Raw genomic sequence first — 19,737 nt, 5'->3', positions numbered from 1 at the left:
GCAGTGACACTTTTATAAGCTCCATCTTCGTAACCACAGCAGTCACATGTTTTACTGTAGTGAGTTTCCGAATCCAGGGCATGTGTAATCACCACCAAGGTCAATCATTTGATTCAAATGACATGCATCAGCGCTTATTGCGCATAGGGTTTAGTTATATTAAAATGTGTCCCCAACATTGGCTTCGAAGGTCGTCACTGTTCTGTCTACTGTGAAATTACTGCGTGAAATGATGCATGACAGGCTCACTGTGCATGCAGTGCATGCAATGGAAGCGATGCAAGAATGTAAATGTATGCAGATAAATAATATACATCAAAAGATACATAACAGCTATAGATTTTAAACGGACCAATATCAATATGCATTGGTCAAACATGATTGTACAAATCGCACGCACCACACGGGGGCATCATTCAGCACATTGGACAGCGACGTGTTCCGTGACGTGGCCACGTCGGCTACCGGAAGCTACGTCATCTGATGGATTTAAAGCTTTTTATTTTATTTTCCTGGATGAAGATTAATCTCGTTCGAAGAAAATGTATTTTGTTGTTAATCTGTGATTAAGGGGTAGGATCCACCGTGATTAAAACGACTGGTATGACGTGACGGCCAGCGTTAATTTGTATCAAAGTGAGTATGGAACGGTGACAATGTCACAGTGTATGGCTATATCTAGCCACCTGGCTACAGCTGTAGCATTCACCGGAAGCCGGTTAGTTATCAGTATTGTTGTTCTAGTTTTAGTCAATCCAAATCGCTATGTCAATACAAATTCTCTGCACAGGCCACATATTCATTCTTTGTTAAATTGCAGTCAGTGGGTGAATTGAGATTAGTTTAGCTTGTAGAGATAACAATTTACTGGCAAGTAATACATCTTACATAACGTAAAACACTGTTTAAATAATAGATGAACTAGTTGGCAGAGCAACCTGGACTCAGGGGTAGACGTAACACGGGGGGGAAGTAAAATATGGTATGTAATAATGTGTGGATGCTCATCATCCAATCCGTATGATATGTTACGAATTGCAATTCGTTAGCTAGGTGGCTAACGTTGGCTAGGCTAGAAGTTAGGGTTAGGCGTAAAGTTAAATGGTAAGTGGAAGGGTTAGCTAACATGCAAAGTAGCTAATGGTAGTAAGTAGTTGCAAAGTTGCCTAAACATCAAACTGTTGCCATGCTTACTCCATTGATAATCAGTTTGAAAGAAGTCACTGTGAAAAAGACTCCATAGTCTCTACAAGCCAAAATGTTGATAAAAAAATGTATTTGAGGTTACTTTACAGGTTGTCGGTGCTGCCCTTTTGCCAGGAAGTAGTGGGGATCAAATGTACACAGTAAAGTATTGTTAAATAAAATACAATTGTTTACCTGAGTTTTTGCGTCACTGGTAGGTTCTGTCATGTGTATTTTCCATCTCCTGACGCATTTCACGTGATGCACCATATGTAAACAATAGCCGAATGTAACCAAACATTATAGACCAAAGCACATTCCCTCACAATCAGCTGGAAGTGCTTGTGAAATTTGCCAGCTGATTGCGTGGGACAACATTCGGTCTGTGCTTCGGTTAAACTCGGCCATTGTTGAGATTTTGTGCAAGTTGCGTGCGAATTGCATCTGCATTGAAAATACTAACTGATATACAGACCAGCGTACGGAAAGTCTAGTTAATGACACTACTTTGTACATATTTTGCCTCAGATTACCTTCTACATAAGGATAAATCAGGTAATGTACATTCAAATGAATTTCTTCAACATTCTGACTTGTGATGGGACTGTTCACAAAAGGTGAGCCTACATATTAACGACAAAAAAGGAGTCTACTTCTCACGTATTCATAGAGGCTAAAGTTGTCCGTGATAAGATTCGAACGCGCAACCTTTGGGTTGCTAGAAGTTCGCGTTCTACGCCCACCCTGACCAACCACACTCTCATTTTTTCCTTATGTAACCATACCAAACGTAACATATCATACTAATTTGAGTTGCCTGGATTTTCGTTTACTATGTTATGTTTAGTCTATGAGACCAGTCTGGGCAGAGGTAGGAGCGTGTGTTTCTATTGCACATGCATGTACTGTATCTATTCGTGTTGACACCGCTTGAACTCAACACATCTAACTAGTTGGCTGTTCCTTGGTGCCTCTGTAATTTACAAATGATAGGCCTAGCTACCTATGTTTCATGTCCACAACTAACTGGAAGGGATACGTGGTGACTGACTTTTCTTCCGACTTGACAATCTCTATGTCCTTCTCTCCAGATCACCAGGGGAAAGCAACACCTGGGTCCACGTAGTACGTTCCCAACCATGAGGAGGTGACAGCCAGCTAACTCTGCTGCTAGGTCTTGCTGCTTGGACATATGGCAAGGTAACACACACTTTTTATTTGTGGGTTGTGTTATTAGCCAATCTAGCTCGAATCTCTAACCGCGTAGGATAACCATCCATCGAAATACAGAGATATGTCTAGAGCTGGACCAGGGGTGGTGTGTCTAGAGCTGGACCAGGGGTGGTGTGTCTGGAGCTGGACCGGGGGTGGTGTGTCTGGAGCTGGACCAGGGGTGGTGTGTCTGGAGCTGGACCAGGGGTGGTGTGTCTGGAGCTGGACCAGGGGTGGTGTGTCTGGAGCTGGACCAGGGGTGGTGTGTCTGGAGCTGGACCAGGGGTGGTGTGTCTGGAGCTGGACCAGGGGTGGTGTGTCTGGAGCTGGACCAGGGGTGGTGTGTCTGGAGCCGGACCAGGGGTGGTGTGTCTGGAGCCGGACCAGGGGTGGTGTGTCTGGAGCTGGACCAGGGGTGGTGTGTCTGGAGCTGGACCAGGGGTGGTGTGTCTGGAGCTGGACCAGGGGTGGTGTGTCTGGAGCTGGACCAGGGGTGGTGTGTGTGGAGCCGGACCAGGTGGTGGATCAGAGAGGATAAAAAAAATAGAACAAAAAGTGAATCGGCACACTGGTATAATAGTGGTCTCAAAGGACAACGTCTGGACCACAAACTGGTTGTTCTTCAGAAGGACCACGAGGCAACACACACTAACTGGACGGCTGTATTGACTTGATGCAGGATGTGAACTTCAGCATGTGTTTAGGTGAAGAGGTGTAATGTTTATGATTGTTTGAAATGTTACCACAGTGTTATGTTATACAGAACTAGTAATGTAATAACTGCGCGTGTCCATGCGTTATGTTGCAGTAGGTTATGTCTATGAAAGTAATGAAAACCTCCCCTCCTCCTCCAGGATCACTTTCTCATGCCTGCCAGCCTCCTGGTACTGCAGTGTGTCCTTGCTGTCTCTGGGCTGTGTGCCCAGGCAAAGGGCCTTCTTCCTGGTGTTCCTCACCTGCTCTGCCCTGGTTTTCCTGGGGGTCTACCAGACTGAGCTCTGGGGGCCCCAGCGCCACAGGGGACACGTCAACAAGTGAGTGAGACGTCAGATGAACGGGCAGACAGAATGACAGAGAGAGCGAGAGACAAACAGGCACACACACACACACACACGCACAAAATCAAACACACCAGGCAAAGTGTTTGCACTGTACTATTACTAAGTCAACCCAGACTCTGCATTCATAGTGTATGGTGTCTAACATGTTTCTCTCTCCATCTCCCGCTATATCACCCCTAGATACCTCTCATCTGTGGAGACCATGGAGGCTACTGATGTCACCAACGCAGCTCTAAACTACGGGATCGTGGTGGACTGCGGCAGCAGCGGCTCCAGGGTGTATGTGTACTACTGGCCCCCCCACCATGGAAACCTCCACACCCTGCTGGACATCAGGCAGATGAGGGACCACGACCGCCACCCTGTGGTCAAGAAGATCAAACCTGGTGAGGAAAGAGTGTGGGTGGTGAGGGGCGGGGCTACAATAACAACAGCAGAGAACAACATAACTGTTGAATGACCAGGAGAAAAGGATGTTATCCTCACCACTGCCGTTGCCACATCACAGCAGAAACACGTCGTCTTTACTCTGTCAGATGCCCCTCGACCTCTTCACCTCTGGTACAGAGAGAGCTAAGATACAGTAGTTACCGGTAACTGACAAAATACAGGAAACGCCAGCAGAAAGTGTCTTAGTAGGGCGTTGAGCCGTTACAACTGTTAGAACAGATTCTACAATCTGTGTCTGGAACTCTGCTGGAGGGATCGTCCATTAGAAATCCCTTCAGTTGATGTTGTTGGTGGTGGAAAACGCTGTCTCAGGTGCAGCCCAGGAATCTCCCCTAAGTGTTCAATTGGGTTGAGATCTGAACACACCCACTTTAAACCCACTAAGCTCCTTTGGGACCCCTCTTTCAATGTCCCTGAGATCCTCTTGTTCTAGCCACGGTAGACAAAATGATGAGCAACTGGGTGTTTTTCTACATGACCCTAAGCATGATGGGATGTTAATTGCTTAATGAACTCAGGAACCACACTTGGGTGGAAGCACCTGCTTTCGGTATACTTTGTGTCCCTCATTTACTCAAGTGTTTCCTTTATTTTGGGAGTTACCTACATGTTCAGCATGTGGGGGCGTGGCACCCCAGAGGAAGTTAGTTGTTGTCACACAGTGTGGAGGGTTTCTACCTGTTTTCCCATGTTGTCAGGCCACACGTACACATGTCCTCAACCTGCTCCTTATCTCAACATTCTTTCCATTACCCCCCTATTGGCCTGATACCTGAACACACTGGGACTGAGTAGGACCGCAATTGCTAAGCAGTTAGCAGCTGCTTTGTTCCCACTAAATGAACAGTAGAATTTACAGAGAAATAGTACATCTGCCCGGTTACACCCCAGCCAAGGCCACTACCTCATCCTCAACTCAGCTATCACTAACCTCTCTCGCTTCTCTCTCTCTCCTTGTTTTCTCCCTTTTCCTCTCCAGGTATTTCCACCATGGCGCTGAGCCCAGCCAAGGCCAGTGACTACCTCCACCCCCTCCTTTCCTTCGCTGCCACCCATGTCCCCAGGAAGAAACACAAGGAGACTCCTCTCTATATCCTCTGTACCGCTGGCATGAGACTGCTGCCTGAGAGGTAGGCCTCAGCCTCCACCTCCACTTTGTCAGGGTTCAAGGGTCAGCTGGGGGTCAAGCACAGGATTCCCCCCTAGAGATCTGTGGGAGGTTTGGGGCATTGATTTATACATCTCTAACAGCGGTTTAAAAAGTGTGTTTATTTCTCCCCATGTCCCCCCCCCAGTCAGCAGGCTGCTATCCTGGAGGACCTGGTAAGAGATGTTCCTGTGGAGTTTGACTTCCTGTTCTCCAGCTCCCATGCAGAGGTGATCTCTGGGAAACAGGAAGGTGAGACAGAGAGCTGTGAGCCTGATGGGAATATGGTACAGTTATACCTAGACACTGATCGATTCCTGGGATCACCCGTATATAAACTGTATCCATGCTCGACTAAGTGGCTTTTGATAAAAGTGTCTGCTGAATGTGTATATTGGTGTGAAAAAAGGCCAAATGGTCTAATTGAACTAATATACTGCACCTGTCCTCTGTGTGTGTGTGTGTGTGTGTGCTTTGTGGCGTTAATGTTAACGCTGCCTTTCTGCCCGCAGGTGTGTATGCATGGATTGGTATTAACTTTGTGTTGGGACGCTTTGACCATGCGGAGTACGGTGAGTGTGAGGTTATGGCTTCGTTGATGATGTCGCTTGAATGTCCACTGCAAAGGACGAGGCTGGATTTTGTATAGAGTTATGGCTTAGCTGTAGGCCTGAAACATATCGGTAGCCACCATTTTACAGGGCGTTAGATGCCGTACATGGCGGCTATACCCATGTCTCAAGGCTCGGTTAAGGCCTTCGCAGACGATGATTTTAGCCATGTTATGCCACGATTTTGCCGTCCCAAACAAAATGTCCACGTCGTGGGCAAATTCTTAGGTCGTAAACGATTATCGGCCGTCTTGGCTCATTTAGTGTGACCGGGTCTAGTAAGGAACGCCACGTGCGGTCGTAGGCTCTGACAAAGTTGTAGCAGTGTCAGAATTGATTTGCCTTTATCGTATAGTGTGGCTGGTGTTACGAGCCGATCCCGGTGACTGACCAATAGGAACACGGCCGGCACCGCACACAATAGGATTATTGTGAATGTTCAGATTAATATAATAGTTCTAAACGTTTAGCCTACATGCACTGCAAGAGGAACGGTTTTCCTGATAATCCTGTTTACATGGACACATCTGAAATCAGGCTACCTGATGGCCATTTTCAGCATTTATCAATCAAAATAAACGTTCTACCACATGTTATTTTGGGGAAGCCTATATGATTCTGAGTTTGAACATATAAAGTTTGTATGTGAAAAGTATTTCTAAGATGCATAGGGGGAGAGCCAGGGCGAAAGTAACGCACCCATTTGCTCAGATAATACAGAAGCTAGAACGACGTAGTGAAGTCAGCACGTTCCCAATGCAGAGGATGAGCTCCCTGCAAAAAAACAGCCCAGTCTGAACATGTGTCGCCGAGTTATTAACAAAAAGTGGTTTTGAGTGACGTTAAAAAAGTGTTTTCCGGCTGTGGAGTTGTTTAGGGGTTTTAAGGTTCCAAACATATTTATTTTTCTTCACCAATCTAGTGATTAAATGACAGCATAGGTTCCAAGTATCATGCTAGCTAGTCTTGGGTATTAGCCTGGGAGAAGTTACAGGAAAGAAGGGTGGGACGAAAGTAACACAATGTAAACTGATGACCTGGAATAAAATAAACTCAACTTCTAAGCACAGGCCATTGTCTCATCTCCCTCTAGTTCATATTGCTTTTATAATGTCAGCCAAACATTAACATGTGACGGAATGTTTGAAAATTATATGACATCATTACAATTCTGCCTTAATCAATTGACTTGACAGATCAGCTTTTCACAAACTTTTTTCGGCAGGTTAGTGGTTAAAAATATATATCTTATATATATTCTGGTGGTCAGTTACCTTCTGTCAAGCCATGGAAATGTGATGAGCATGATGATTTTGCCGTTTGTGAAGAGAATGAAGTCGTTTATTCTATCAAGACACGAGAAGCGCGCATGACAAGGACAGCTGCAGCGCACCTGATTGGTAGAGCTAATCATGAATAGCGACTGATTATTGTGAACAACATCTCCTACTACGTACCATTAAAGTGAGATGAGAAAATGGTTAATATAGCTATTATGTGATCCATTTTAGTCCCATTTTTAATATTGTGGTTGATTAATTTTCATAAATTACGAACCTATAGCATTAATTATTCAAATCGACACAAACATGAAATGATGGCTGATGGTACATTTGTTGAAAGTAACGAGCATTACAAACTAGGAACATGGAGATACTGTAGATATTGTGCACTTCTCACCAACTGTTATTTCCGTCCCAAAGCTGTGTTACTCCCTCCCTGTTGGCAGGTACAAAAGTAACGTTGCCGTAGTTCTGTGTTCTCTGTCTATTTCATTTAAACTAATTTACCCTAGAAGTGCTATTACAGTTGCTAATGGTAGAGAACATGTATAAGTTGTGTGTCGTAAAATATGGTGTCTCTAGCTCTATCGATCTCTGAGTAATTAGGGGAAAAACTGTGTTACTTTCGTCCCGGTTCTCCCTTTCAGTTTTTACTAACTCACTTCACTCACATGCGCAGATCAAATACAGAACTGAAGCAAGTTGTAAAATCTGGCCAGGATGATAAAGAGTTTTATTTGGTAACATTGCGCAGTGTGACATGATAATCGTAAAAGACTGAATCCGACCAGCTAATTATGATGATGAACCAGATTCGACAGCATCTGATTGCGTGTTTGCCAAAGTGTGATGCCGGGGTTTGTGTATATGGACATGCATTTTCCTTTTGAACCGACTGGGTAAAAAATGTAAGTTGATAATTCATACCTTTTACGTACGTACCTACATTTTGACCGGTTACCCATCGTTGACCTGACACTCAATTCTCCATTTTCCTAGAAGATGATGCAATGGTGGAGGTCACTACAGGGTCACAGAACCATCACCCAATTAGCCGGCGGCGTACAGTGGGCATCATGGACATGGGCGGAGCCTCGCTGCAGATAGCCTATGAGGTGCCTAGCGCGGTCCACTTCAGTTCACCTGAACAGGTAAGGAAGGATCCACCTGAGCGCAATCATTCTCATTATATTTGTGTGGTATGACTGGCTGTTGTGTATACTGGTAGGCCTGATGTTAGGGTTTAGTAAACCACACCATGTATTGGAGATAATGTCTGCGTCCTGATTCGCCACAGTATTCATTAGGTCACACCGTAGCGAAACGTTTTGTAACGGAAAAAAAGAACATGAGCATTTCTTATTGGACACATTCAGGTAGTCCTTCCCTGTTTCCAATGCGTTTTCTTCCATTTGGTGCCTTTATGAATCTCCCATTTATCGCAAATAATTTAACGCCAAGATCTTTACAAAGCTATTATTCAAGGTGTAGGGTGAAGTTGCTACTGATCTTGGGCCAGTTTAGCATTTTCCGCACTAAGGGTTAAGGTTAGAATTGGGAAGCTGACTTTAGATGGGTACCCAGGGGAAACTTCATCCCAGAGCATGATGTTATGGTTGAAGTCATGTATGTGGTTCTCTGTCTCCCTCTACAGGAGGAGTCTGCTAAGAGCCTGCTGGCAGAGTTTAACCTGGGCTGTGATTCAGAGCACACGCAGCACGTCTACCGTGTATATGTCACCACATTCCTGGGCTTCGGGGGGAACATGGCTCGACAACGCTACGAAGACCAGCTGGTCAACTCCACCATCACCAAGAACAGGTAGGACCGGCAGGGGGACACAGACACGGACGCAGAGAGAGCGAGACACACACACACACACACACACACTCACACACATACACGCATACATACATACATGCATACATACATGCATACATGCATACATATATATACATGCATGCATACATACATGCATACATGCATGCATACATACATACATACATACATACATACATACATACATACATACATACATACATACATACATACATACATACATACATACATACATACATACATACATACAGTGCCTATTCAGACCCCTTGACTTTTTTTCTTCATCAATCTACACACAATACCCCGTTATAAAAAATCAGTGGCGTAAAGTACTTAAGTAATGGTACTTCAAAGTACTACTTAAGTAGTTTTTTGGGGTGTCTACTTTACTTTTAATTTTTATCTACTTTCACTTTTATTTCACTACATTTCTAAAGAAAATAATGTACTTTTTACTCCAAACATTTTCCCTGACACCCAAAAGTACTCATTACATTTAGAAAATGGTCCAATTCACACACTTATCAAGAGAACATCCCTGGTCCTCCCTACTGCCTCTGATCTGACGGACTCACTAAACACATGCTTTGTAGGTAAATGATGTCTGAGTGTTGGAGTGTGCCCCTGGCTATCCTTAAAAAAAGAAAATTGTTTCTCTCATTCTTCTCTGCAAATCCTCTCAAGCTCTGTCAGGTTGGATGGGGAGCGTTGTTGCGCAGCTATTTTCAGGTCTCTCCAGAGATGTTCGATCAGGTTCAAGTCCGGGCCACTCAAGGACATTCAGAGACTTGTCCTGAAGCCACTCCTGCGTTGTCTTGGCTGTGTGCTTAGGGTCGTTTTTACTGTTATTTAACAGTTATTTAACTCGGCAAGTCAGTTAAGAACAAATTCTTATTTACAATGATGGCCTACCCCGGCCAAACCCGGCCGACGCTGGGCCAATTGTGCACCGCCCTATGGGACTCCCAATCACGGCTGGATATGATGGAGCCTGGATTTGAACCAGGTGCTGCAGTGACTCCTCTTGCACTGAGATGCGGTGTCTTAGGCCACTGCGCCACTTGTTGTCCTCTTGGAAGGTGAACCTTTGCCCCCGTCTGAGGTCCTGAGCACTCTGGAGCAGGTTTTCATTAAGGATCTCTCTGTACTGTGCTCCGTTCATCTTTTCCTTGATCCTGACTAGTCTCCCTGCCACTGGAAAACATCCCCACAACATGATGCTGCCACCACCATGCTTCACTGTAGGGATGGTGCCAGGTTTCCTCCAGATGTGACCTTGGCATTCAGGCCAAAGAGTTCAATCTTGGTTTCATCAGACCAGAGAATCTTGTTTCTCATGGTCTGAGAATCCTTTAGGTGCCTTTTGGCAAACTCCAAGCAGGCTGTCATGTGCCTTTTTACTGAGGAGTGGCTTCCATCTGGCCAGTCTGCCATTAAGGTCTGATTGGTGGAGTACTGCAGAGATGGTTGTCCTTCTGGAAGGTTCTCCCATTTCCAGAGAGGAACTCTAGAGTTCTTGGTCACCTCCCTGACCAAGGCCTTTCTCCCCCGATTGCTCAGTTTGGCCGGGCGGCCAGCTCTAGGAAGAGTCTTGGTGTTTCCAAATTTCTTCCATTTTAAGAATGATGGAAGCCACTGTGTTTTTGGGGACCTTCAATGCTGCAGACATTTTTTTGGTGCCCTTCCCCAGATCTGTGCCTCGACACAATCCTTTCTCGGAGCTCTGCGGGCAATCCTTCGACCTCATGGCTTGGTTTTTGCTCTGACATGCACTGTCAACTATGGGATCTTATATAGACAGGTGTGTGCCTTTCCAAATCATGTCCAATCAATTTAATTAACCACAGGTGGACTCCAATCAAGTTGTAGAAACATCTCAATTAAGATCACTGGAAACAGGATGCACCTGAGCTCAATTTCGAGTCTCATAGCATAGAGTCTGAATACTTTTATATGAATAAGGTATTTCTGTTTTTTATTTTTAATACATTTGCAAACATTTCTAAAAACCTGTTTTCACTTTGTCATTATGGGGTATTGTGTGTAGACTGCTGAGGATAAAAAAAAACAAAAAAACATTTTAGAATAAGGCTGTAATGTAACAAAATGTGGAAAAAGTCAAGGGGTCTGAATACTTACCAAAGGCACCGTACGAACATACATACATACACAAAGGGACACACATATACAGACACATTCACACTTGCATAAACAGAGGGTCACATTCTTAAATTCATCACCATCCTCCAATTTCATCTCAACACCTTGAGTGTGAGAACTCAATGATTGATTGATCGACTGACTAGCCCTTCCTTCGTGTCACTTCCTGGTTGTCCTCCAGACTGACAGGCGATCAGACAGGCATGATGGAAGCCACGCCCCTTGCAGACCCGTGCCTCCCTGTCGGCCTATCAGACGTGGTGCGTCGGGGAGGCCGTGCGGTCCACCTGAGAGGGCAGGGGGACTGGGCGCGGTGCCAGGGAGCAGTCAGGCCTTTCCTGGGTCTCCACAACGGCACCATGGGATCCCCCAGGGGGGTGTACCAGGCCCCCATCGACTACAGCAACTCAGAGTTCTATGGCTTCTCTGAGTTCTTCTACTGCACCGAGGATGTACTGAGGATGGGGGGACCGTACGACAGCGCCAAGTACTCCAAGGCTGCCACGGTAACCACAGCTCATCATTCTAGAACTTATCATGATCAGATATTTTAGACCTGGGTTTCCTCTGTCATTACCTAGGCAGGTTAGGCCTCTCCTCACCTAGCTCTCTTGTCCCCGATTTTAAAAAAAGTCTGGTTTCAACAACAACAACAAAAATCCTTGGAAGATGCCTTTCTGTGCACTGCCTAAGAAATCTAAGGGAAAATATTGGTTTCGGGAAAGGAAAGAAAATGTTTGTCATTCTCTTCAAGTTAGCCTTGTACCAATCTGTTTGTGTCGTCACGCCACTCCTTGTCAGGTTTGGCATGACGAGGAGTTGGAACGATAGCACAAACAGATCTGGGAACAGGCTGTCTTTTTAAGCTCTTATATCGCCAAGAGATCTTTCCAGGAGGTAACTCCGTTCTCGTCTGTCTGTCTGTCTGCAGGACTATTGTTCCACCAAGTGGTCAACCCTCACCAAGCGTCTAGACAGCAAGCTGTTCTCTAAACAAGCGGACTCCTCCAGACTGAAGTAAGAAACCCTTCGACCCAGTTAGCCGCTCTACCGCTGTACTCCATATGTCTACTAGATATTCATCTATTACCATCTGTAAACCCAGTTACCCTCTCTACCGCTGTACTCCATATGTCTACTAGATATTCATCTATTACCATCTGTAAACCCAGTTACCCTCTCTACCGCTGTACTCCATATGTCTACTAGATATTCATCTATTACCATCTGTAAACCCAGTTACCCTCTCTACCGCTGTACTCCATATGTCTAATAGATACTCATCTATTACCATCTGTAAACCCATTTACCCTCTCTACCGCTGTACTCCATATGTCTACTAGATATTCATCTATTACCATCTGTAAACCCAGTTACCCTCTCTACCGCTGTACTCCATATGTCTACTAGATATTCATCTATTACCATCTGTAAACCCAGTTACCCTCTCTACCGCTGTACTCCATATGTCTACTAGATATTCATCTATTACCATCTGTAAACCCAGTTACCCTCTCTACCGCTGTACTCCATATGTCTACTAGATATTCATCTATTACCATCTGTAAACCCAGTTACCCTCTCTACCGCTGTACTCCATATGTCTACTAGATATTCATCTATTACCATCTGTAAACCCAGTTACCCTCTCTACCGCTGTACTCCATATGTCTACTAGATATTCATCTATTACCATCTGTAAACCCAGTTACCCTCTCTACCGCTGTACTCCATATGTCTACTAGATATTCATCTATTACCATCTGTAAACCCAGTTACCCGCTCTACCTCTGTACTCCATATGTCTACTAGATATTCATCTACTACCATCTGTAAACCCAGTTACCCTCTCTACCGCTGTACTCCATATGTCTACTAGATATTCATCTATTACCATCTGTAAACCCAGTTACCCTCTCTACCGCTGTACTCCATATGTCTACTAGATATTCATCTGTAAACCCAGTTACCCGCTCTACCGCTGTACTCCATATGTCTACTAGATATTCATCTATTACCATCTGTAAACCCAGTTACCCGCTCTACCGCTGTACTCCATATGTCTACTAGATATTCATCTATTACCATCTGTAAACCCAGTTACCCGCTCTACCGCTGTACTCCATATGTCTACTAGATATTCATCTATTACCATCTGTAAACCCAGTTACCCTCTCTACCGCTGTACTCCATATGTCTACTAGATATTCATCTATTACCATCTGTAAACCCAGTTACCCGCTCTACCGCTGTACTCCATATGTCTACTAGATATTCATCTATTACCATCTGTAAACCCAGTTACCCTCTCTACCGCTGTACTCCATATGTCTACTAGATATTCATCTATTACCATCTGTAAACCCAGTTACCCTCTCTACCGCTGTACTCCATATGTCTACTAGATATTCATCTATTACCATCTGTAAACCCAGTTACCCGCTCTACCGCTGTACTCCATATGTCTACTAGATATTCATCTATTACCATCTGTAAACCCAGTTACCCTCTCTACCGCTGTACTCCATATGTCTACTAGATATTCATCTATTACCATCTGTAAACCCAGTTACCCTCTCTACCGCTGTACTCCATATGTCTACTAGATATTCATCTATTACCATCTGTAAACCCAGTTACCCTCTCTACCGCTGTACTCCATATGTCTACTAGATATTCATCTATTACCATCTGTAAACCCAGTTACCCTCTCTACCGCTGTACTCCATATGTCTACTAGATATTCATCTATTACCATCTGTAAACCCAGTTACCCTCTCTACCGCTGTACTCCATATGTCTACTAGATATTCATCTATTACCATCTGTAAACCCAGTTACCCTCTCTACCGCTGTACTCCATATGTCTACTAGATATTCATCTATTACCATCTGTAAACCCAGTTACCCTCTCTACCGCTGTACTCCATATGTCTACTAGATATTCATCTATTACCATCTGTAAACCCAGTTACCCTCTCTACCGCTGTACTCCATATGTCTACTAGATATTCATCTATTACCATCTGTAAACCCAGTTACCCTCTCTACCGCTGTACTCCATATGTCTACTAGATATTCATCTATTACCATCTGTAAACCCAGTTACCCTCTCTACCGCTGTACTCCATATGTCTACTAGATATTCATCTATTACCATCTGTAAACCCAGTTACCCTCTCTACCGCTGTACTCCATATGTCTACTAGATATTCATCTATTACCATCTGTAAACCCAGTTACCCTCTCTACCGCTGTACTCCATATGTCTACTAGATATTCATCTATTACCATCTGTAAACCCAGTTACCCTCTCTACCGCTGTACTCCATATGTCTACTAGATATTCATCTATTACCATCTGTAAACCCAGTTACCCTCTCTACCGCTGTACTCCATATGTCTACTAGATATTCATCTATTACCATCTGTAAACCCAGTTACCCTCTCTACCGCTGTACTCCATATGTCTACTAGATATTCATCTATTACCATCTGTAAACCCAGTTACCCGCTCTACCTCTGTACTCCATATGTCTACTAGATATTCATCTACTACCATCTGTAAACCCAGTTACCCTCTCTACCGCTGTACTCCATATGTCTACTAGATATTCATCTACTACCATCTGTAAACCCAGTTACCCTCTCTACCGCTGTACTCCATATGTCTACTAGATATTCATCTATTACCATCTGTAAACCCAGTTACCCTCTCTACCGCTGTACTCCATATGTCTACTAGATATTCATCTATTACCATCTGTAAACCCAGTTACCCTCTCTACCGCTGTACTCCATATGTCTACTAGATATTCATCTATTACCATCTGTAAACCCAGTTACCCGCTCTACCGCTGTACTCCATATGTCTACTAGATATTCATCTATTACCATCTGTAAACCCAGTTACCCTCTCTACCGCTGTACTCCATATGTCTACTAGATATTCATCTATTACCATCTGTAAACCCAGTTACCCGCTCTACCGCTGTACTCCATATGTCTACTAGATATTCATCTATTACCATCTGTAAACCCAGTTACCCTCTCTACCGCTGTACTCCATATGTCTACTAGATATTCATCTATTACCATCTGTAAACCCAGTTACCCTCTCTACCGCTGTACTCCATATGTCTACTAGATATTCATCTATTACCATCTGTAAACCCAGTTACCCTCTCTACCGCTGTACTCCATATGTCTAATAGATATTCATCTATTACCATCTGTAAACCCAGTTACCCTCTCTACCGCTGTACTCCATATGTCTACTAGATATTCATCTATTACCATCTGTAAACCCAGTTACCCTCTCTACCGCTGTACTCCATATGTCTACTAGATATTCATCTATTACCATCTGTAAACCCAGTTACCCTCTCTACCGCTGTACTCCATATGTCTACTAGATATTCATCTATTACCATCTGTAAACCCAGTTACCCTCTCTACCGCTGTACTCCATATGTCTACTAGATATTCATCTATTACCATCTGTAAACCCAGTTACCCTCTCTACCGCTGTACTCCATATGTCTACTAGATATTCATCTATTACCATCTGTAAACCCAGTTACCCTCTCTACCGCTGTACTCCATATGTCTACTAGATATTCATCTATTACCATCTGTAAACCCAGTTACCCTCTCTACCGCTGTACTCCATATGTCTACTAGATATTCATCTATTACCATCTGTAAACCCAGTTACCCTCTCTACCGCTGTACTCCATATGTCTACTAGATATTCATCTATTACCATCTGTAAACCCAGTTACCCTCTCTACCGCTGTACTCCATATGTCTACTAGATATTCATCTATTACCATCTGTAAACCCAGTTACCCTCTCTACCGCTGTACTCCATATGTCTACTAGATATTCATCTATTACCATCTGTAAACCCAGTTACCCTCTCTACCGCTGTACTCCATATGTCTACTAGATATTCATCTATTACCATCTGTAAACCCAGTTACCCGCTCTACCGCTGTACTCCATATGTCTACTAGATATTCATCTATTACCATCTGTAAACCCAGTTACCCTCTCTACCGCTGTACTCCATATGTCTACTAGATATTCATCTATTACCATCTGTAAACCCAGTTACCCTCTCTACCGCTGTACTCCATATGTCTACTAGATATTCATCTATTACCATCTGTAAACCCAGTTACCCTCTCTACCGCTGTACTCCATATGTCTACTAGATATTCATCTATTACCATCTGTAAACCCAGTTACCCTCTCTACCGCTGTACTCCATATGTCTACTAGATATTCATCTATTACCATCTGTAAACCCAGTTACCCTCTCTACCGCTGTACTCCATATGTCTACTAGATATTCATCTATTACCATCTGTAAACCCAGTTACCCGCTCTACCTCTGTACTCCATATGTCTACTAGATATTCATCTACTACCATCTGTAAACCCAGTTACCCTCTCTACCGCTGTACTCCATATGTCTACTAGATATTCATCTATTACCATCTGTAAACCCAGTTACCCTCTCTACCGCTGTACTCCATATGTCTACTAGATATTCATCTATTACCATCTGTAAACCCAGTTACCCTCTCTACCGCTGTACTCCATATGTCTACTAGATATTCATCTATTACCATCTGTAAACCCAGTTACCCTCTCTACCGCTGTACTCCATATGTCTACTAGATATTCATCTATTACCATCTGTAAACCCAGTTACCCGCTCTACCGCTGTACTCCATATGTCTACTAGATATTCATCTATTACCATCTGTAAACCCAGTTACCCTCTCTACCGCTGTACTCCATATGTCTACTAGATATTCATCTATTACCATCTGTAAACCCAGTTACCCGCTCTACCGCTGTACTCCATATGTCTACTAGATATTCATCTATTACCATCTGTAAACCCAGTTACCCTCTCTACCGCTGTACTCCATATGTCTACTAGATATTCATCTGTAAACCCAGTTACCCTCTCTACCGCTGTACTCCATATGTCTACTAGATATTCATCTATTACCATCTGTAAACCCAGTTACCCTCTCTACCGCTGTACTCCATATGTCTAATAGATATTCATCTATTACCATCTGTAAACCCAGTTACCCTCTCTACCGCTGTACTCCATATGTCTACTAGATATTCATCTATTACCATCTGTAAACCCAGTTACCCTCTCTACCGCTGTACTCCATATGTCTACTAGATATTCATCTATTACCATCTGTAAACCCAGTTACCCTCTCTACCGCTGTACTCCATATGTCTACTAGATATTCATCTATTACCATCTGTAAACCCAGTTACCCTCTCTACCGCTGTACTCCATATGTCTACTAGATATTCATCTATTACCATCTGTAAACCCAGTTACCCTCTCTACCGCTGTACTCCATATGTCTACTAGATATTCATCTATTACCATCTGTAAACCCAGTTACCCTCTCTACCGCTGTACTCCATATGTCTACTAGATATTCATCTATTACCATCTGTAAACCCAGTTACCCTCTCTACCGCTGTACTCCATATGTCTACTAGATATTCATCTATTACCATCTGTAAACCCAGTTACCCTCTCTACCGCTGTACTCCATATGTCTACTAGATATTCATCTATTACCATCTGTAAACCCAGTTACCCTCTCTACCGCTGTACTCCATATGTCTACTAGATATTCATCTATTACCATCTGTAAACCCAGTTACCCGCTCTACCGCTGTACTCCATATGTCTACTAGATATTCATCTATTACCATCTGTAAACCCAGTTACCCTCTCTACCGCTGTACTCCATATGTCTACTAGATATTCATCTATTACCATCTGTAAACCCAGTTACCCTCTCTACCGCTGTACTCCATATGTCTACTAGATATTCATCTATTACCATCTGTAAACCCAGTTACCCTCTCTACCGCTGTACTCCATATGTCTACTAGATATTCATCTATTACCATCTGTAAACCCAGTTACCCTCTCTACCGCTGTACTCCATATGTCTACTAGATATTCATCTATTACCATCTGTAAACCCAGTTACCCTCTCTACCGCTGTACTCCATATGTCTACTAGATATTCATCTATTACCATCTGTAAACCCAGTTACCCTCTCTACCGCTGTACTCCATATGTCTACTAGATATTCATCTATTACCATCTGTAAACCCAGTTACCCTCTCTACCGCTGTACTCCATATGTCTACTAGATATTCATCTATTACCATCTGTAAACCCAGTTACCCTCTCTACCGCTGTACTCCATATGTCTACTAGATATTCATCTATTACCATCTGTAAACCCAGTTACCCTCTCTACCGCTGTACTCCATATGTCTACTAGATATTCATCTATTACCATCTGTAAACCCAGTTACCCTCTCTACCGCTGTACTCCATATGTCTACTAGATATTCATCTATTACCATCTGTAAACCCAGTTACCCTCTCTACCGCTGTACTCCATATGTCTACTAGATATTCATCTATTACCATCTGTAAACCCAGTTACCCTCTCTACCGCTGTACTCCATATGTCTACTAGATATTCATCTATTACCATCTGTAAACCCAGTTACCCTCTCTACCGCTGTACTCCATATGTCTACTAGATATTCATCTATTACCATCTGTAAACCCAGTTACCCTCTCTACCGCTGTACTCCATATGTCTACTAGATATTCATCTATTACCATCTGTAAACCCAGTTACCCTCTCTACCGCTGTACTCCATATGTCTACTAGATATTCATCTATTACCATCTGTAAACCCAGTTACCCTCTCTACCGCTGTACTCCATATGTCTACTAGATATTCATCTATTACCATCTGTAAACCCAGTTACCCTCTCTACCGCTGTACTCCATATGTCTACTAGATATTCATCTATTACCATCTGTAAACCCAGTTACCCGCTCTACCGCTGTACTCCATATGTCTACTAGATATTCATCTATTACCATCTGTAAACCCAGTTACCCGCTCTACCGCTGTACTCCATATGTCTACTAGATATTCATCTATTACCATCTGTAAACCCAGTTACCCTCTCTACCGCTGTACTCCATATGTCTACTAGATATTCATCTATTACCATCTGTAAACCCAGTTACCCGCTCTACCGCTGTACTCCATATGTCTACTAGATATTCATCTATTACCATCTGTAAACCCAGTTACCCTCTCTACCGCTGTACTCCATATGTCTAATAGATATTCATCTATTACCATCTGTAAACCCAGTTACCCTCTCTACCGCTGTACTCCATATGTCTAATAGATATTCATCTATTACCATCTGTAAACCCAGTTACCCACTCTACCGCTTTACTCCATATGTCTAATAGATATTCATCTATTACCATCTGTAAACCCAGTTACCCTCTCTACCGCTGTACTCCATATGTCTACTAGATATTAATCTATTACCATCTGTAAACCCAGTTACCCTCTCTACCGCTGTACTCCATATGTCTACTAGATATTCATCTGTAAACCCAGTTACCCGCTCTACCGCTGTACTCCATATGTCTACTAGATATTCATCTATTACCATCTGTAAACCCAGTTACCCGCTCTACCGCTGTACTCCATATGTCTACTAGATATTCATCTATTACCATCTGTAAACCCAGTTACCCGCTCTACCGCTGTACTCCATATGTCTACTAGATATTCATCTATTACCATCTGTAAACCCAGTTACCCTCTCTACCGCTGTACTCCATATGTCTACTAGATATTCATCTATTACCATCTGTAAACCCAGTTACCCGCT

The 19,737-nt window shown here is 43.4% G+C and overlaps 1 protein-coding gene across 3 annotated transcripts in view; it reads left to right on the top strand.

Annotated features, from left to right (window-relative positions):
* Window positions 1-422: 422 nt before the first annotated feature.
* LOC139567998 (ectonucleoside triphosphate diphosphohydrolase 7-like) overlaps window positions 423-19,737 on the top strand; it is a 22,962-nt gene continuing 3,647 nt past the window's right edge. The window contains exons 1-11 of one of the 3 annotated variants that reach the window (XM_071389658.1): window positions 423-636; window positions 2,277-2,385; window positions 3,252-3,431; window positions 3,639-3,844; window positions 4,888-5,038; window positions 5,204-5,307; window positions 5,568-5,627; window positions 7,952-8,100; window positions 8,604-8,770; window positions 11,130-11,454; window positions 11,880-11,965. In XM_071389658.1, coding sequence (XP_071245759.1) covers window positions 2,378-2,385; window positions 3,252-3,431; window positions 3,639-3,844; window positions 4,888-5,038; window positions 5,204-5,307; window positions 5,568-5,627; window positions 7,952-8,100; window positions 8,604-8,770; window positions 11,130-11,454; window positions 11,880-11,965 — 1,436 coding nt within the window. In that variant the 5' untranslated portion in view covers window positions 423-636; window positions 2,277-2,377. Of the gene's footprint in view, window positions 637-724; window positions 983-2,276; window positions 2,386-3,251; window positions 3,432-3,638; window positions 3,845-4,887; window positions 5,039-5,203; window positions 5,308-5,567; window positions 5,628-7,948; window positions 8,101-8,603; window positions 8,771-11,129; window positions 11,455-11,879; window positions 11,966-19,737 lie in introns of those variants that run through there. The other 2 variants (XM_071389655.1, XM_071389657.1) reach the window with 2 other exon arrangements.

The sequence above is a fragment of the Salvelinus alpinus genome, chromosome 2 (genome assembly GCF_045679555.1).
Source record: "Salvelinus alpinus chromosome 2, SLU_Salpinus.1, whole genome shotgun sequence".
Taxonomy (NCBI): Eukaryota; Metazoa; Chordata; class Actinopteri; order Salmoniformes; family Salmonidae; genus Salvelinus; species Salvelinus alpinus.
The sequence above is the reverse complement of the archived record's forward strand: the minus strand, read 5'-3'. Positions and strand labels throughout refer to the sequence as shown.